The sequence below is a fragment of the Necator americanus genome, chromosome X (genome assembly GCF_031761385.1).
Source record: "Necator americanus strain Aroian chromosome X, whole genome shotgun sequence".
NCBI lineage: Eukaryota > Metazoa > Nematoda > Chromadorea > Rhabditida > Ancylostomatidae > Necator > Necator americanus.
The window spans coordinates 6337381-6357437 of record NC_087376.1 but is presented as its reverse complement, the minus strand read 5'-3'; the positions used below and the strand labels follow the sequence as shown (position 1 = coordinate 6357437).

General features: G+C 38.3%; 4 protein-coding genes across 8 annotated transcripts; 1 reads left to right on the top strand and 3 right to left on the bottom strand.

Moving 5' to 3' along the window:
- Positions 1-29: 29 nt before the first annotated feature.
- Positions 30-4653, bottom strand: RB195_021634 (uncharacterized protein; the record flags this gene model as incomplete). Of its 2 annotated transcripts, XM_064208479.1 has the most annotated exons (8): positions 30-326; positions 595-762; positions 1117-1213; positions 1268-1429; positions 1508-1662; positions 1717-1893; positions 3379-3539; positions 4539-4653. In XM_064208479.1, 8 exons carry the CDS (start codon positions 4651-4653, stop codon positions 30-32), a joined length of 1332 nt encoding a protein of 443 aa, XP_064064360.1. The 2 variants fall into 2 exon arrangements, with proteins under 2 accessions (XP_064064360.1, XP_064064361.1); XM_064208480.1 differs by lacking the exon at positions 4539-4653 and having other exon boundaries at positions 3379-3516.
- Positions 4654-10456: 5803 nt separating this feature from the next.
- RB195_021633 (uncharacterized protein) lies at positions 10457-11343 on the bottom strand (the record flags this gene model as incomplete). Its single annotated transcript, XM_064208478.1, has 5 exons — positions 10457-10570; positions 10658-10733; positions 10832-10944; positions 11110-11250; positions 11314-11343. 5 exons carry the CDS (start codon positions 11341-11343, stop codon positions 10457-10459), a joined length of 474 nt encoding a protein of 157 aa, XP_064064359.1.
- A 741-nt stretch (positions 11344-12084) lies between these two features.
- RB195_021632 (uncharacterized protein) lies at positions 12085-12674 on the top strand (the record flags this gene model as incomplete). 2 transcript variants are annotated; one of them, XM_064208477.1, is made up of 2 exons in its annotated part: positions 12085-12435; positions 12495-12674. In XM_064208477.1, the coding sequence occupies 2 exons, from the start codon at positions 12085-12087 to the stop codon at positions 12672-12674; spliced, it is 531 nt and encodes a 176-aa protein (XP_064064357.1). The 2 variants fall into 2 exon arrangements, with proteins under 2 accessions (XP_064064357.1, XP_064064358.1); XM_064208476.1 differs by having other exon boundaries at positions 12085-12543.
- Positions 12675-13920: 1246 nt separating this feature from the next.
- Positions 13921-18602, bottom strand: RB195_021631 (uncharacterized protein; the record flags this gene model as incomplete). Of its 3 annotated transcripts, XM_064208475.1 has the most annotated exons (10): positions 13921-14055; positions 14139-14214; positions 14309-14421; positions 14472-14615; positions 15666-15761; positions 17780-17848; positions 17931-18006; positions 18113-18225; positions 18392-18520; positions 18573-18602. In XM_064208475.1, the coding sequence occupies 10 exons, from the start codon at positions 18600-18602 to the stop codon at positions 13921-13923; spliced, it is 981 nt and encodes a 326-aa protein (XP_064064355.1). The 3 variants fall into 3 exon arrangements, with proteins under 3 accessions (XP_064064355.1, XP_013307377.2, XP_064064356.1); XM_013451923.2 differs by lacking the exons at positions 15666-15761; positions 17780-17848; positions 17931-18006; ... (1 more) ...; positions 18392-18520; positions 18573-18602 and adding an exon at positions 14669-14698; XM_064208474.1 differs by lacking the exons at positions 13921-14055; positions 14139-14214; positions 14309-14421; positions 14472-14615; positions 15666-15761 and having other exon boundaries at positions 17729-17848.
- Positions 18603-20057: the final 1455 nt, after the last annotated feature.

The window sequence follows — 20057 nt, the reverse complement described above, 5'->3', positions numbered from 1 at the left end:
CATGAATCCTGATAACATACAGAAGCCGTCTAGTGAGTATATTCCTTCTTAAGAGATAACAATTGATATCTGGAATGATAATCGGAGCATCCTATGAGCACCTTCTTACAAATTAATGGAATAATGAAAAATAAAGAGATCATGGAGACGACGGCAAGAATTGCTCTAGTGCCAAATGTTGGCGTGAGCGCTAACAAGGACAAGGCGGTCAGAATAAGAAGTGAGATCAACGTGGATGCGAGGATCCTTGGATATGTGTAGTTCGTGGTATAGTTCCCGAGTCGTATCCTCACAAAGATGTCACTGAGGCAGACAATAAGAATATTCTGAAATTTTTATGTTCTTTACTATAGTCCTCCTGAAACATACGGAAATGCTGAAATGGAAAGAAATGGAGATGGCACAAGAGAACGTTAGCTTAATTAGAGAGTGACATGGTCTCCTACAAAAATCCTGGAAGACTAGAGAGAACTGGGCGGGACTTGAAAGCCTGTCATTGGCTGTCGCATTAAAGACAACTCCAAATTCCCGACTAACTCAATTAGTCAAAATACTCTTTTTTTTCTTAAAAAAAAGTCGATACCATATACATACCAAATTTGTTATGAAATAGATCCAGGAGGCAAACGGATGTGCTGTTAGAGGTACCAAATTGACTGATAGTAAAAACGAGATCCACACTATAACGAAATGAGCTGTCCGATCCTCGGAAGACGTTAAGGCATCGACACGGAAATAATCCTCGGTCCCCATGAGAATCAACTGAAAAAGGGTGGAATCTTTGTAATTTTTCCCTAATTCGAAGATATAATCGAAATACGTATAGATAAGAAATGATAGTCGAATAGATCCAATCGATAAATCGTTGACTATTCCTAGAGGACGTTTGAAAATGCGCGGGAAATCGTGTTTTTTTATTGTGACTACTCGAACAACGCTTTTGAGTGGTGTACTTCACTGTTTGAATTTCTCTGATTTCTTATTTGTTTTGTTTTCTAAAGATCTTTGCCCCTTAATCTGTGCAGCGAACTGAGATATCAACTCCGATTCTGACTCCTAGATCCTCACCAATTTGAGTAATTTTGTAAATTATAAGAATTTTTAGTATCGTCTTACCTTTCGGAAAAACAAAGCACAAACACCAACTAATACAACGAAAATAATTAGTTCCATATCTGGATTCGTGTCGCCATAAAATATTTCCATTTCTTTCCTGAATAACAGCTCACAAAACAATAATGATAGCAAAATCCGATCTCGAGATCACCTCGTATTGCTCCAATATAAATTCAAATCAAACAACGGATACGTCCACCAAATCCATGGTTTTGTAGGCCCCATTGTGTAATGAACAATGATAGGATCCACTAGAAATCGTCCTCCATTTAAATAGTACATTCCAATATCATAGTTTAATGCTGCGGAAAGCCTGCCAATGCCTGTACTTTGTGAGAAATCCATCGTTCAATAATTTAAACATTTTCTTTCATTTCGTTTTAAAACTGACGTTCTTTGCTCAGATTTGTATTTCTGCTCGTTCGGATGTGTATGATCGAACATTGGTGTAAATTTTAACTGGTCAAAATAGGAATTTAAAAATCCTTGATCTCCACCGTCATAGGTCGGTAGAAGAGGTGCCTTTGCCAAGAGATCTTCATATACCTGAAGAATCAATATGAGAACAAGGATAACATTCCACTTATACTAAATCCATACCGTTAAATTTGGTCTCAATACAAAAACTCCCGAGTTGAATTTATCGGAATGACGAAATATTGCACAAAATGATCCACATTTGAAAAATGGTTTCAGATCTTTCAGCGGTAGAACATCCAAATCGAGATACATTATAGCATCATATTCAGTCATTGACCATAGTCTCAATCTCGTGTACTGAAAAAAAAAACTAATTTTTGCAAAAAAAAAATAGGAAAAACGTTGATATTTGGGGGGATCAAGAACGAATCTTGAGTTTTTGTTTTTGCTCCGCGTCGCAGTAGATCACACCCTCGCACCCGTCAAGTCATTGTTGTGAAGAACTCAAAGTCTACTATATTATATGATTCTCAAAGTCCGCTAAAACTCGGACTTCACACTTCTTCTGGAGGTGGCTTCATTTGCCTTGTGCTGATAGTGCAAAATTTAAAGTAGGAACATATATCGTAAACTTCTTCCATGGAATTAAAATTACTTCTTCCTTCATTCGCTTTTTTTTAGAAACATACGAATTTGTTTAATATATTATCTATGTTTTTTTGTACTCGTTTTTCTCCAATTGTTTGAATATTCTATACTTAGAGGATATACAAACTTTATTTTGCTCCTATATTTCTTCGAAAGCGCAGCAGTTTAAGAGCATTTTTCAAAGTATTGAGCGAAGTTTTTCTTTCTACTTCGTAAATAACAAATGAATAAAATAAAGTACTAAATGCTATCATCGAACTGATAAAGATGAGAGTGCTACGTCAGATCACTTAAACTGTTAATTACTATCTAAAGGTAGTATAGGTAGGTAGGTCTGTTATTATACAGCATGATTCTTGTCGCTACATCGTTTAAAGGCAGCATGTCACGAAAATGACTATGTTGGCATCTCTCCAAGAAATGATTAAGAAAAAATAGTGCTCGTGATGAAGATTACGAGTTTGCTTACTGTCAATTTTGTCCTGAAAAATGGCCTTTCTGTGCGAATTTTCCTACGACTCACTTTGTGACGTGTCACCCTTGTCACGTCGAGTCGCATTCCCGAACGAGTGAACTATAATCAATGAAGTTTTGCTAACGGTCTATCCATGTATAACCAATGGTAAGGCTGCTGAGGGAACCGGTGGTTGTACAAATTTGACGTTATAAGGTGTCTTGTTGGAAAATTCGTACAGAAAGGCCAGTTTAATTCTGGCTACAGTCGGGTCAAAATGACATGAATTACGAGTGCAGTTGCGTACGTGCTCGGAACGGCGCGGTGGATGCAGCACTCTGGAACCGAGTTGGGACCAAAAAAAACTTATAAACTGCAGCGATGGGTGGTGCTAGTAAGGGTTTCACCACGCTCTTAGCCGCTACGCTCCACCGAAGCGCCCCGAGAAAAGCCGCGTACGCAATTGCGTACGTGCTTCATGTCTTTTTGACCCTACTACAGTTCCTTCTTTTCCCACGCAGTTTCTCTGCACATTAGGGGAATTGAACATGAATACGCTCTTGCTCCTAAGCTAATATTACTTTCCACGAAATGATCCCAACAGCGACAACTTCATGCTATGCTGCCTTTTAGACAAGGATAACGTTATCACCTAACTAATTTAGACTAGTTCCACGAAGATACCAGAGATATATGCGCTAACAGGTTATTTTTGCTAACGAATCCTTAAAAAATCTCACCTGATATTTGATTCCCTTTTTAGCTGGAGCAGCAGTAATTAACGATGTACGTCGTACTGTTATTTTGTGCGACTGCAGTTCACCAATACTTCTCTCACTAACGTTTTCCGTCACCATTAATATGTACGGAACAGACATATTTAACATTTTCATTCGATATGCTGAAAATAAGCTTCTCGTTTGCAAATCTTCTTGATAATCATCTTTACTATAGAATTCCTCATCGACCTTAATTCTTTGTTTGCTTGGACTTTGGAAATTTGGAACCATAGCTGTCGTCGAATATTTTCAACCGTACAAGCGACGATTTGATTGATTGATCGATTGTAGCAAGGCAAAGATAAGAGGAAGTGTGTGTATAAAAGGAGAGAGCGTGCGTTGCGTTGCTCCCCCAATTCGGGAGAAAATTACATTAATTAATTTTCAGTAAAAAGAGATTTCTCGAACTTTAAAATAGCACAAAAGAGGAGCTAAGCTGAGCATTTAAAAACAAATTGGCTTGCAAATCTCTGGGTTTTCCGAACCTCACGTCCTAAGTTGTGTTGGAATTGAAATTCACCTAAATACTCCAGAAAAAAGTAAGTGATTTGAGATTTGATTAATGAGTTGTTGATGTAGTTTTTCAAAAGAAAAAAAGAAGAGCGATTCGGCGATCTGTTGTAATCGTTACATCAGAATGTAGTAGACACGAAAAATTCAAACTTTTAATCCTTCCGAGAGCAATTTGTTACGAATGTTTTGCAGTCCATGTATTGCCATTTATCAAATCACAAAAATTTCTTTGAAGGAAATTTTCATGGCATTTGCAGTTTTTTTTTTGGTGAATTTAGTTCATGGACAGTAATTACTGTCGTAAAGACGTTGGTATAAAAAAATTAACACATTATTGATAGAATCCACTTTGTATATCGCATATTTAGTGTGGAAATACAAGATTAAACAGTTAAGGTGAGCTTTCTGAAGAGAAAAAATTAGAGAAAAAAAAAGTAATTTCCACATATTTGATGAAGACAAAGCGACCTGTATAATAGCTAGCCAAAGTTTCGAGGGAAAAAAAAAACAAGAAAGTCCATTTTTGGAGATATTCTCCTTGATCTCATTAGAAAATTATTTGGGTAGAAAACTTCATTAAAAAAAATCAGCTACTTAGATCCACTTACCTAACACCTTGGCTGGCAGCAGAAATCCATCATTTGCTAATATCGAAATAATTACATTTTTCTCAGCGATTATTGGTCCAACAATTGAGGAAAGAAGGATGAAGAGGATCCTCATAGCAGAATGTAAAGGATCACTACGAAGCACTGAAGATGTCTATTGTGTAGGATCTGGGCATGCATTAATGCCATAGCGACGGTGTTGGAAACGTGCTAGAAACGAACAAGCAGAATTCATCCGTGAAATAGGATCTATATCCTCAGAAAAGTTTGTAGTGTTTGGAATAATCGTATAAAACAGGAATTCTCCGCAGAAAAATCAACTGTATCGGTTTTTATATGGATCATTTCACAGATTCTACAAATAACAGTGAGTATTTCGAAAATAAAAAAAAATACTGTACACATTCTACGTGTATCGGCAGGAACAATTTAATCTCGAAACCCACATATCTATTCCCGTCAATAAAGAAGAATTTTTGTTTTAGTTTTTCCTACTTGACACAGCGATGAATGACATGCAATCGATCAATTCTAGTTTTTTTCTCATAAGTTCATGACGAACTCACATTTATCTATTGTACTTTTTAGGCCTCTAATTAGATTAAAATCCTCTTAAATCAGATGGGGCTGCAAAGAAAAGATAACAATAGAATTGTATTTGAAATTGAAAGGGATTTTAAGCTATACGTTCTTCGAGAAGTTTACAAATCTACGTCACAAATACAAAAAGTGTTCAAAAACCGTTATAGACCATAAATTTTTATTAAGAAAAACCAGGAACAGCCGAAAATACTTTGTTTTGAAAAAAAAACGCTGCAAGAGTATTAAAAGGTTTCAACGCCGTCCACATACTATAATGAAACTTTGATCGACTCAAACAGAAAGTTTAAATATGTGGCTGGAGCTGCTATTTCTTCAGGATATCAGTTCGAATCTAGATCACTTTGTGGGTTCGCTAAATGAACAGCTAAAAGTTGAGGACCCTCTTTTCGTTTTTCTTTTCAAGCAGTCTACAGATATATGATCAATTCTATCAACTGGGCTATTTTATCTCTTTCTAACTAGCAACTAACAACTTTGAAGGTGTATTGCAAAATTACTAGTAATTACAAATATAAATGGAAGAGATTTACAGCTTAATGGAGATGTTAGACCATCTACGAATAATCGTTAGGATAGCGTAAAGGTTCCTCCAGAGCAAACAATGCTCTCTCCCTATCAGAACTTGACAGATAGGGAATGATAGCTGAAATTAGTTGCTGATGAATAAACCTTCCTATTACTCAGCAACTTTTCCCGAGGAGATCCTCTAGTTCCATTTAGGATTTCTAGGAAAAGTGTAACCCTAGTTGTTTACGTATTGGTTTTGGTAGGAAATATCTACCCATTTATTTATTAGGCGCTATCGAAGCTATAGCAGAACCAAATGCACCAAAAGAGAAAAAAAAAACGCAGATAATTGCTGGTAATTCCTGAAAGAAATAATTTCTATTAAAATTTCACCCTTTAGATAGACATTTCCCAATTTCGGCTGTAAAATTTCCTGCAGTATTCCACATGGCAGTAAACTATCTTCAGAAGAGATCATAAGTATATCGCAGGAATGTCCGTAGCTGAAACAATATGATACGGTTTTCCATACCAATGATTCTTTAGTTACTCAGGATTATTGATTTGAAACCATTTTGTCATGACATCATTCCTCTAGCATCGTTATTTACTTAGGTTGAATAAAAGAACAGCTTACTTCTTCCATGACATTTTTTTCCCAATGAAAAAAAGCAATCCTCACGAATAACAGAAAGAGTTTTTGTGCAGAAATTTTACTGTAGTTATGAGAGTTGCAAGAACAAAGGGAGGATGCTTTCAATGTCAGAAAAGAAATTGTTTGTGAATAGGCATTTAAAGGTTCTCGAAAATGTATTCGTTGTGAGAAAAAAGCAGTGATTCCTAATATTTTCTTTCTTTTATTTGGAATTCAACTCAGATTTGGAGCTTTGCAGATTCTGTAAAGCTGGAGTCAGATCACTCGACAATCGAACAGATCTCAGCAAGAATTTATTTGAGAACATTACTCAATCACTCAGAAGGGTCCCATTAAAGAAGCAAAATATTGGGTTATTGCATTGGTTCCCACTGATGCCGGTGATTTGGAAGTCGCAGCCCATCTGTAGATGACAGTACCACTGAAAGAACGTGCCGTGGCGACTTCTCTAATCGAAACCGATTGCTTCCGGGGGGCTGTGAGGAATTCACTCAACACCTATCTATTTGAGTGTCTCATTGGACCACGTGATAGCTTCTTCTTTGACGAATTTCACCTACTGTTTTATTGGTTTCCGTCCTGCAACTATTCAAGGATAAATAACTTGTAGTCGTCTTTTCCTTAAGTAACTGTGCTCCATTTGCAAAAGCAGCTATTCGAAAAATTACCAATTGTAAACGAGTGGGTATAATCAGTAGCCTTTCCAGAGATAGTCAGGATCTGGTTCGAGGCGTGGCTTTAACAGTTTCCAAGCATGTTCTTCAATTGTGTAGTTTCTGAATGAACGGTGTGACCTACAGCAAGCTCAAACGATTCAAAGGCAACGTGTCACAAAATTGACGTAGCAGGGAAACTTTAAGATAACCGAAGAGTTCAGGTTGCAGATTACGGAAATGAGCGTGACTCCGCTCATCTTTCCCTGGTCGTCATAAAAAATTGCGTAGAAGACGACGTTCTTTCCTACGAAGTCGGTTGCAACGTGCCACCGTTGTGCGCGCGTCGCGTCTACGAGCGAGCAGTCAAGGATCAATCATGGTACCTCACCAACCTACTCAGCTAAAAGCTTGGAAGAGGGTGTTGACGGTAAAGGAGCATGTACAAGGGGACATGTTCCAACGTACCTCGTCCCAAACGCTATTTCCACACCGTTTTTACTAAGGATAGGGAAAGTTGAGGGGGTCACGCTGGTTTCCGGGATGTACAACCAAACTCTGCTGTTCCTCTCTGGTTTCTACATTCTGCCAATTTCGTGATAAGCTACTTTTGAAGTTGTTTCAACAATAGAAATGCACGAAAGTGCACATAGAAAGAGGTGAGGTACGAGTTCCAATCGGCCAACCACTATAGCAATAGTAACACTCACCTTAAATTCATGCTTGATCCGCAACTAACCATTCATTTATACTTTCGACGCACTGCTTCAAATAAACTCTTTTTGTTCCGTTTTCTTTCAACTGATGGTCTAGTTTATTATGAAAACCGCTAAACTCATAGTTTTTTCCCTCTAACTCTCAGGAAAAGAAATAGAAAAACGTGAAAGATACATAGGTTTCTTGCTAGAAATACGTAGAGCACGGTATAAAACGACCTCAGTTACAGCTTAAAGCGGAAATTTTAAAGCATACATTGTAATAGAGAAAGATGATAAAGAACGACTGATAATAATGAACGGTAGAGATTATGTTAGAGATTGTTTCGTCGATTTCCTCTTTCATGTATGCACAAAAAAAAACGAGTTGCCATGTTTGTGGACGACTATGACTGTTACACACGTTGTTGTCAGCCTGATAATACAAGAAATTTATTATTTCACTTCAAAAATTTGTTTCTAGAAAAGCGAAATGAAATCAAAACATTGAGAAAGTCTATCAGGAATGATGAAGCCATGCACTAATTTCCTAACTACGATTTTAGAATCTACGGAGAAGCGAATTGGATCCATTGATATTTCTAAACGTCACCCCTGTTCAGTAGTACACAAGTTACTGCTCTGATAATGGAAAAAATATTCTCTTTGCATTTACGCATTTCTTAGAGTACATGTGAAGGAGTAAAGGTTCTTTAGATTAAATTTTGTGCATTCACATACCTTTGCTTGTCAGCAGCATTGGGAAATATTTGCGAGGTTTGGATCTATCCATCAGTAGGAATCTCGAATATATTTCACAAGTATCACGACGCAACTGTCCTCATAAATCCAGGAATTTGAGGGAATATGAGATGTCAGGAGCACAAGCAGCCCACATAATGTCTTCGAAAACACTTTTGGCAAAGTGACGTTCCTGTCCTCACGAAACGAAGCGTGTATCCTGGTAGAAAAAGAGGAACAGAATCTCTCGCTAGCTTTTGGCAGTTTACGGAGAGTCAGCGTTCGCAAAAATGTTTCTCATTTTGTGAGGTCGTACGAGTCATTTGGTTGAACGTGTTAGATATGAAAACCTCTTTGTATGTTAGTTCAAGAGGTTTAATCGCAATGTCTGGATTGAAATCATAGCATCCAGTAGTGAATAGAAAACCGCGCAAGCAGAAGATTACATCCTCTAGGTCTCCACACAGGATTTCTGGAACTCGCCACGTGTATGTATGTGGCCCCAAATGCATCAGTTGTAATGAACATGAGTTTGAAGTACTGTCTATCATATGGTAACATTTTTTTCTACTCGTTATAGGGCAATTATTATTTCAGTCCCAACATACATTTATTTCTCTTTATGAGGTTGTTAGTGGTGCAGCCATCGGTACATTCTAAACCTTTCCAATATATCTGAAAAATGTTCTAAAATTTGCCAATATATCTTAGAAAATTTTTATTTTATAGCTCTGTGTATTACTGATGCGTTTAATTCCTGAGTTTATGTAAAGAGTAACGGCTACTTTGTATCTGTAATACCCATAAACTGTGTCCGAGCGCCAATTACTGGGTAAAAGATTTCATCCTCAGAATTTCACAAAAAGGCTGCTTTGATTTTTTTTATGGATTATATTATTGTTAATTTATATTTATAACTAGCCCATTCCTAATTTCTCATAAAAATTGAGGTTTTCTCCTATCTTCCTCATTGTAGTATTTTTTATTTACTCGAAGGCCCTTCATCTAGACCTTTCATAACTACCACCCCAAAACACGTTAAGAAAACCAGAAAATTTTAGTTATTTTACAGCTCTTGATTCAAGTGAGTTTTGTTCATCCCTGTTCACCCTACCTGCCTCAGCTCGGAGCTCGGATGAGAAGTTCTACCGCACCCACCGTACAGCCCGGACCTGGCCCCGAGCGACTACCACCTCTTCCGACCGCTTCAGCATCACCTGGAAAAGAAGCGCTACGATGATCGTGACCACCTCGAAAATGACCTTCGGGCTTTCTTCGCCTCCAAGTCGTAGGTGTTATACGCCAAAGGAATCCGTGATCTTGTGAGATGTTGGCAGAAGGTTGTCGATGTTGATGGAGATTATTTCGTCGAATAATAAAATGTTGTTAAAAAGTTGTGTTGTTTTGAAATTTTGCCGTATTTCGGCAGATACTTTCCGAACACCCTAGTATATAAAATATAAAATATAGATAAATTAAGTGTAACAAATGATTTTTTGGATACTGTATTTCCGCTTGAGGAAAGTTGTGGTTGCAAATTAGAATAAAAATTAGAGTCAAATTAGAAGATATTCTTATGACTTCTATTCTTATTCCAGCGAATGTTTCTGATAGAGATCACAGTCATATCTTTCTCCGCGAAAAGCTAAGCACCTTTTACTTCTATCATTATTTATTAGGAAGTTCTTTCTTCTTTTTAAGTAGCAACTAACCATTACATAAAATGCAGTGCAGAGTTGCTAACGTATCGAAGAATGACTGTAAGAAATATATCGCTTAAAGGAAATGTCCGAGCACTTACGAATAATCACTAGAAGAGCGTAAAAGTTCCTACAGATTGATCAACGTCCTCTGTCTTTCAGAACTTGACTGATAGAGGGTAATAGATGAAGTTTTGTTGCTTGTTAACAAATCTTCTCTTTATTCACATCTCTTTCACTAAAGGAAATTCCCCTCACTAGATAAAATTGGCTCAGATTTGTTGTATTTGTGGTGTTGCCGAAATCATATTACCCGGGGAACGAATACAACCCTCTTAAAATTTATCCTTGAAGATTGGATCGTTTAATAGGAGTATTCAATAGGGGTTCCACTAATGAAACAAAATACTGTGTAGTTGTGTAGGTCTCCACTGCTCTTCTTTTCGAAATCGCATCCCATCTGTCGGTGACCGTACCACTAAAACAAGAAACATTTACTGTGATGAGCTCCCTCATCGAAGCTGACTGTTTTCATGGAGTTGTGAGAAATTTACTCAACACTTACATCGTTGAGTGTATCATTGCGCCATTTATCAGCTGCCTCCTTGAAGAATTCAGCCGATGTTTTGTTAGTTTCCGTCCTGGAATTATTCACGGATAATTAAACCGCTGCGATGACCTTCTAATGTAACTGTGCACCATGAATTCGAAAAAGTGCTGGGCATATTCGGAAGGTTACCAATTGTAATAGAACGGGTATAATCCGAAGATCGTATTGAATTTCTCGGGCGTTGCGTTGTAGCGAGAATTCCACAGTAAGTAAGCTGCCTCTTCGAGTGTGCAATTATATTTCTGAATGAATGGTGCAACTTTATAGCAACCAAAAGGTAATAAAAATTGTTCTAAATATGCAAATGATTGAACTGCACATGAAAACGAGTCAAGTGCATGTTCCGACCGATCAACTTCTATAGTAAGTGTAACACATCAGGAATTTATCCATGATAAAAAACTAACCATGTATGCATACTTTCCACTGACTGCTTTGAATAAACCATCCCTTTGTTTTGGTTGCAACCGTAGATTCAAATCCGTTGAACACATGGGAGCATTATCTTCCCATCGTTGCAAAGTTGCCAGTGGAAAAAGCACAAGAATCTGGAAGATTCATGAGTTTCCAACTGAGGCAGACAGAGAACGGCAATGGACAAGCACACTTACAACGCATAGCGAAAGTGTTGAAACAGACATTGTGATGGGGGGAAGAGAAAACGTTTTCATTTTATATCCTTTCTGCGCTGCAGTGAAATCTAGGGAACTGTTTGGTGAATCCACAGTTTTTATCTGCATATTAAACTGAACGAGTTCCAGACATTCATAACTGCCTGAAATAATAAAAGGGATAATCGAAAAAAAAGACTGACATTCCTGCACGGAAGAGATTTTAGAAATAACTGAGTTGGCGATATCCACTTGCACGTAAGCCCATAAACAAACAAACACGAAAAAGAGTTGTCATGGAAGTGAATGGTGATGATTATTTTCCATTTTATTATCAATTAAATATTACAAGATCACTATTGTTTGTTTTACGAATTTGTATCCAAGAAGGTGAAATGACACCGAAACATTGAGAAAGTCTATCAGTCATGTGTGGTGATGACGTGGCCGAATTCCTCAGCGACAGTTTTCGAAACGATTCAGGAACGAGCAGCTGAATCCAATGCTGGTTTTAAACGTTGCTGTTCGTGTCTGTTCTTTTCTTTGCACAAACTGCTGAATAGAAAAAACCCACTAGTTTATTACTGCTCATATCTATGATTTTTTGGATCCTTCCACGTGTATGTAAACTCTTACAGCTACAACTCGGCAACAATCATTCGTTTCGCCACGCTGTACTGCCGAACAATATCGAGTGTACTCCAACAAAAAGCTCTATTTAGACTTCTGCGATATTTCTGTGTGCCTTTTGCTGCACTACAGGAAACACGCATGAGAGATCGGCCCGTCATCAGCATCGAAAATTACACCATATACTGCGGCGACGCTGATGAGAACAAAGTAGGTGGCTGCGCGATAGCTGTGAGGAACGATTACAAGAACCTGGTGGAGGAATTTGGCACAACGTCGTCTGGATGCGCCTTTCTACGACTGCGGGATCACAGAGGGCGTAAACTCTGGATCGCAAGTGCTCACGCACCTACGGAAAGAGCTGAGGGCAACAGTAAGGACGCCTTCTATGATGAACTCAATGCGTTGATGCAAATGCGAAGATGGGACTCGAACAGCAATCCGATGTGCAAGGAAAATGGTATTATCCAGCGGAGTGCACGTCGGACAACGGTGACTGTCTGGTCGACTTGTGCGAACAGACGGGCCTCATCATCGCTTCCACGTTTAAGGGGAATCATCGACGCCATCAGCTCAAGCGGCAGGGGTCAACCCTTTTAACGCCTGAAGAGCAGCGCAAGCGGCAGATGAGGGCTCTTAAGCTTCAGCTCGACTACGTTCTGGCAAGGAATATTCCAGATTTCAAATATCCGAAAATCTGGAGCTGTTTGGGACGTCGCGTTCGACTCTGACCACCGTCCAGTTCCTCTCTGAGCGTCTAGATACGGTTCCACAAGAGAAACCGAGGAGTTCCTCTTCAACCGAAAATCGACATGGCAGGTCTGAAAGACGATGAATGCAGAACAAAATTCCGTCAACGTGTGTCTATTCATGTTACTGTACGGACCTTAGGGATGCGGATTTCTTCACAAATTGCATCCAGGACGCTGCTGAGGGAGTTTGCTTTTGCATCTGCGGAAACAAAATAAACGTACAATTCTGTATTTGTCGCACGAAGCGTCAAATCTGTTTTTCATGACATGACTTTCTTCTAGGAATATTAAAGGTTATGGTGGATTTGAACGCAAAGCAACATCATACATCTTTTTGTGTTATTGTCACAAAAAAAATTACCACCCAGAGCAGTGAAGGATCATGAAGAATTAGTACTGCACTTACGGAATTGGGAGGATTAAAGGCATCACCCCACGAATCTGGACTGGTGCGGATTTCAGGTGGAGTATTCGTATACGGGATCGTAGAGTATTTAGAGAGAGGTGATCCTGTCCATTTCTTCCTAATTGCCGTAAAAAACAGCCCTGAAGATACGGCTTCGGGCGTTCCGGCGCGCTATTTTCTACAAGGAGTTCGATTGAAGCGCGCCAGCCTTGTGCACGCGCCGCATCTGCTGGCCGTTTTTTACGGCAATTAGCAAGAAATGGACGGGATCATCCCCCTCTCCGTAATCTACTATGCCGTATACGAATACGCCACCTGAAATCCGTCCCACCTGTCCGTCGTAGATTATTTATAGAGAGGTGATCCCGTCCATTTCTTCCTAATTGCCGTAAAAAACGGCCCGGAAGATGCGGCACCGCACAAGGCTGGCGCGCTCCAGTAGAACTCCTTGTAGAAAATAGTGCGCCAGAACGCCTGAATTCGCATCTTCCGGGCCGTCTTTTACGACAATTAGGAAGAAATGGACAGAATTACTCCCTCTCCATAGTCTCCCACCCGTATACGAATATTCCTGAAATCCGTACCACCTCAGATTCGTGGAGTGATGCCTTTAAATGAGATACTTTCAATGTTACAAAAATTACTTGCAAAATTGTTCATGGATGGACACTTAATGATTCTAAAAACTCTATCCTGGTGAGGGAAGAAGAGGTATTAATTTCTTATGTTCCGCGTTTTATTTGGAATTCAACTCAGATTTGCTGCAATTGTGAAGTGAAAGTCAGATCACTCAACGAAAATTTATTCAAGATTATTCAATCATCCAACTTTCCATTTTTCATCTCTGATTCCAGGCTTTCCTGTAAAGAAGCAGAATACTGTGTAGTTGTGATACATGTGATTGCCGGTATCCTTCATTTTGAAGTCACAGCCCATATGGCGATGACCGTACCACTAAAACAAAATGTATCGTGGTGAGTTCCCCAATAGGAGCTGATTGTTTTCATGGAATTGTGAGAAATTTACTCAACACCTACATCGTTGAGTGTCTCATTGCGCCATTTATCAGCTGCTTCCTTGAAGAATTCAGTCACTGTTTGGTTCGTTTCCGTCCTGCAATTATCCAACGATAAATAAGTGGGAGTTTTTTCTTTTCTCAATATGCTCCATGAATTCGCAAAAAGGCAGTAGATATAAAGAAAGTTACCGATGGTAAACAAGTGGGTATAATCCATAGGTCTTGTTGAGATGTTTAGGATCTGCTTTGAATCGAAAATCCCACAGTATACAAGCATAAACTTCGATAGCACAGTTATATGTCTAAAAGAACAATGATACATTTTGAAATTTCTGGATAAGCCACAACTAACCAGATATGCATACTTTGCACGAACTGCTTTGAATAATTTCCTCCTGTTTTCACCTTCTTTCAACTGATGGCCCAGTTCATGAGGACAGCGGAGATCATCATCTACCCTTCCTTTCAAGGCTGGCAGTGAAAGAAGTACAAGAACCTAAAGGATGGATAATTTTCCAGACAGGACTTGGATAGGGCGACCACACTTACACCACATAGAAGTACTGTTGAAGCAGACATTGTGAAAGAGAATGAGAGAATGCCTCCATTTTATATCGTTTTTGTGCTGGAATGAAATCACTAATCCTGTTTGGTAAATCCATTGTTCGTTATCCAGATATTAAATTGATTGAGTTGTAAACACTTGTAATTTATTTATTTGAAATAAATTGTAAAGTGCAACACGACCACTTCAATTCAAATTCGTTTCATTTTCACGAACGCGTGCCTAACCTTTAAAATGATTTTCGGAGGTTGCTCAATGCATCGGGTAGGTGTTTTTATCCTCCCGAAGAAGTCTGATATCAATTTGTTGAAACCGGAAGGACCCTGGTAGCCTTGATTGGCACCAGGTAGGTTCCAAACCATTGATCGATCATGCAGTCGCAGCGGAACCTTTAATCGATTGCGCTACACCTTCGTGCTATGTGAAATGAATAAAAAAAAAGTGAGATTCACAATCATACATGGAAGAAATTACATTATTGATCGTCTAGGGGATACCAAGTATCATGTAGGGGGAAAAACAAGAGTTGTCATAAATGTAACCGATTATAAATGTTCGACACATTGTTGTCAACCTATTAATATACGGTAATTGTTGTTCCAATTCAGAATTTTGTGTGTAGAGAAGCGAAGTAAGGTCAAAACATTGAGGAAATCTTTTCTGGATGGTGACACATGCCCCAATTCGTTAACGACGGGTTCTGAAAAGATGGAGGAACGAACAGCTGGATACAGTGCTATTTGTTTACGTTGTTGTTTGTTCCTGTTCATTCGAACACAAGCGGTTATCTGATAATAAGAAAAGAAGGTGCTCTTCCCACTTACAGTACACGTAAATGAACGAAAGTTTATTTGATGAAGTTCTGTGGATCTCCACACTCTCGGATAACAATTTGAGAATATTTCCGAACTTGGGAAGAACGTGAGACACCAGTAGGAATTGCTTGAAACACAGCTTACAAGCGCCACGATGAAAACGTACAACTGCTCTCACAGGTTCAGGAATTTGAGATATTGACAGCACGAGCAGTCTGCTCGACATCCGTGAAAACACGTCCGACAAAGTGACATTCTCGTCCTGAAAAGAATACATGTATCCTGATAGAATAACAGAACTAGGTTGTTGATTTGCTTAAAGTCGTTCACATCACATCGTAGAAATTCCCCTCATTTTGTGAGGATGCATGAGGTCTGACATAGTGGATATGAAAAGTTTTTCAAAAGTAATTGTAAGAGATTTATTCGCTATGTCTGGTTGGAAATCATGGGATCCGGATAATCAAGTTGAAATGCATACAAGTTAAAAATTGCATTCAGTAGGATTCATATCCATGATTTCTGGTGCTTGCCGCGTGCATTCCGCACCAAAAACATGAGCTGCCACGAATATGAGCGTTAAATTCTGTATTTCTGATAGTTAGAGGTTTTTGAATCGTCACAACTCAATCATTATTTCAATCCCGAATTTGCATTGAAATCCCTGTATGGGGGTGGTTGGCGTGCAAAAATTAATTCATCATAGAATTCTCAGCTCCTACTAAACTTTTTTTACGTTAAGAAAAAACTTTCATAGAAAAAACTTTCACTTTCTAAGAAATCCTGTGAATATTTCCAGGGACTCGGATTCATAGGTTTGTGCAGAGATTTGTAGTAATTCTTTGTTACACTCATAAACTGTGTTCCAGGCTCAGATTGTTGTGGAAGAGATCTCAAACCCAGGATTTCTGAAAGTTCTCGTCACAGGCATTTTTATAACTAGAACTAATTTACATTTGTTTGTAGTAAATTAGGTCTCGGTTCGGCTTTTTCCATGTAGTACTTTTTTTTACATACTCAACAATACCGCACCTCCGCATCATTTTATAAAAACCATCGCGAAATCGTTTCGACGAAATGATAATTCCCAGTAGTTTCTGGATGGTTGCGTGGAATAGATCTTGCACGTCTCTGTTTACCATATCTGCCTCCTTTCTTTGTGCCTCCTTCGCATTGTGAGATATTCAAATTGAAGCCACTAGTATAACAAATAATTTTTTGAATCTTTTATTTTCCTTTGAGCACCGATGGTTCTAGCGAGGGAACAAGGCCTCTTTTATAATATTCTTTTAGTTGTTTAGAACTATTATATACTTGTTTTATGAATTCTCTTTTTATCTCCATGACTGAGATCACGGTGATGCGTTTTTTCTTCAGGAAGCCAAGTACCTATCAGTTCTGCTATAATTTTTCCTTAACAAGGTCAATTTTCTTTCTAACCAGCATCTAACTACATACATGTACAGTACACAGATGTAAGTTTCTAGAAGAGTAATTGGAAGAAATCTGCATTTTAAGTGAGATGTCTAACCACTTTCGAATAATCATTAGGATAGCGAAAAGTTTCCTCTGAAGCGAACAATTCTCTCTCCCTATCAGAAGTTGAATGATAGGGAATGGTAGCTGGATTTGGTTGCTGAGGAATACGTCTCTTTATTAGTCAATGTTTTGCGAGAATTTTTTTCCGAGGAGATCCTCGAATTCTACAGAGGTTCCTAAAACAAATAGTCGATAAATTTGGGCCGAAACGATCTGATGCTCGGTGCGGTTGCGTAAGCGGCAGCACAACACAACTTTTAATGCGGATGATTTGTTATTTCTTCAGGATCAAGGATTTAAAAGTTTTCTGTTATAAAGTCATTTCTGTAGTGCTAGCACTTAGTGGTTATCCTGGCTATTGAACTCGAAGAAACGGTAATATGAAACAGTCTTGCATGACACTTTATTTTCACAAAGAAAAAAAAACTTTTCTTGCAAATACCGGAGAAAATCGTTGAGCAGCTATGGTAGGGCGCTTATGAAATTTCGCAGATTAAGTGAGATTTTTTCAATATTATCTGGAAAATTCAGCAGAATATTCGTGGATAGGCAGTTAATGGTTCTAGAAACCAATCCTTACTGAGATAAGGAGTAATAATTCCTAACGTTCAGTTTTTATATGCACCCAGCAATCGGACAAAGCTTTGCGAGAATTTATTCAGGAATACATATTTATTGAAGATAATCCAATCATTCCATATTCACAGATCTTTGAGCAAGGCAAAACAATGCGTAGCTGACCTCCTTTTTGGTGCCATTCCATTTAATATCCCAACTGTAACCGCAGCCAATCTCCAGTTTACCGTACAACTAAAACAGCATGTATCTTGGCGACATTCCAATCTAAATTGACTGTTTTCATGGATTTGTAAGGAATCCAGTCAACACTTACACATGTGAGTGTATCATTGCGCCATTTCTGAGCTGCATCCGCGAAGAATTCATCTCTTGATTTGTTGGTGTTGTTCCTGAAATTATTAAGGGATAAATTAATAGCAGATTTTTTAACCTATTTTCTACGTAGTCGCGTACCATGAATTCGCAAAAGGAAAAAAAAATATTTCAAAAAATTACAATCTGTAAGAGAATGTGCATAAGCCGAATGGTGATTCGCATCCCAAAGGGGTTTCTTTGATCCCGTATCTCCAGTATGTGTGAACAGACAGTTCGAGTAAGCACGAATACTTCTGGATGAAAAGTGTAACATTAAAGTGTGCCAAAGGCAATTAAAACCGTTCCAAGAACAAAAGTGTTCGAAAAACACATAGAAATGGCCAAGTACGTGTTCCAGTCGACCAACTGCTTTAATAAGAGTAACGTACATCGCAAATTTATCCATGATCCACAACTAACCAAGTATGCATACGTTCCACGCACTGCCCTGAATATGCTCTCCCGTTCTTCTTGTAGTAGTCCGCGGCGACAGTTAGGAACCTCGTTTTCTCTTCCCTCCAAAGCTAACAGTGAAAAAAGCACAATAACCTAAAATATACAGAATTTTCTAGACGCAGAGGCATAGGGCGATCACACTTACAGCAAATAGAAGGACTGTTGAAGCAGACATGATGTGATGGAGGTTGGGGGCATAACCTCACTTTATACTGTTTCAACACTGATGTGACGTCGAGAATCTTGTTTGGCAGGTGCAGTGTACGTTATTCAGGTATTGAATTGAATGAATCCTAAACATTTATAATTGCTATCTGAAATAGATTATAAAGTGCAACGTGTTCGCTTCAATTCAGAATTATTCGAGGTTTACGTTCGTGCGTCTAGCCTACATACACAATAAATTGTGGGAGCTAACCGAAGTATTAGGTCAGTGTTTTTATCCTTAAGGAGATCCCAGGAGATAAAAAGCTTGGTTGGCTACAGGGTGGTTTTGATCCATCGATCAACCGTAGAGCCACAGCGGAACCTCTTACCAACTGTACTACGTCCGCTTCAGTTAATCAGTACCGTACAAAAATTACAAGCTACAATAATTGTTTTCTTTAATAGAGCCGGACAATTACAATTACAAGCTAATTTGTCAAAAAGGGGAATGGGACGTTATGAACCGTTCCATAGCCGTGTCAAGTACATGTGTTACGGTTGCGTTTCACCGAAATGTCCTCCCTCATATCTCAGATCCCCGCTCTTTGCCTCATCAGGTTGGTCAAATCTTTTCTTCAAAAATTGAAAACACACATGCAAACGGTTTCTTAAATAGTGGCTTACATTTTGTGTGATCTAACTTGGAAGCTTATTTCTACCAGCTCCTATGATATTGTGTTTACGTTATTTCTTTTTAGCATTTTATTTTGTGTTGATTCACATTGTTTTTCATTTTGTTCCTAGTTTCTCTCTTTTTCTGTTACTTTATAGGTTGTACAGCCTACTCGATGATCTCAGTACACCGTAAAAATCTCTGTGTTGATTGTAGGGAAAGAGCAGGTAGATTCTGCACAACAGTCAACATTTTGAGAATAAAACAAACTTTTTCTCACGGATCATTTTTGCATTACATAGAACCAGACAGTACTTTTGGGAATTCATTTTTATTATTTCGATGACTGTTTCTGACAACAATTGCAAACCGTGCAAATTTCTGCTGGGAAGTCTTTTAAATACGTATAGATTTTAGTCTACATACAATATTGTCAAAATTTACTGCCTATTTTATTTAATATTTCTGTATAATGTAGGTATTTCTACAGCTTTATTATTTCTATTGTCTAATTTAGATTTATGATAGTTTATATTTGAAAGTTAGTGAAGATTGTTAGTAAAATAACTTTGTCAGATATGCTTATTTCATGGTTAAATCTATACTGAGCACGAATCTGTGGACATTTTGAACAAAAAATCGAAGCCTCTAAAAATTTCGGAATAATTAGGTTTGCGAAGAAAATTATGCCAAATCATCCAAGAGGAAATGAAATATTTGTGTAAGTCATCTAGTAACAAGAACAGAGAAAGAGAAATACTGTATGACTAAAAATTTTGTTGAAAGAGGTCGTCGAAAGCTGGGGAACCG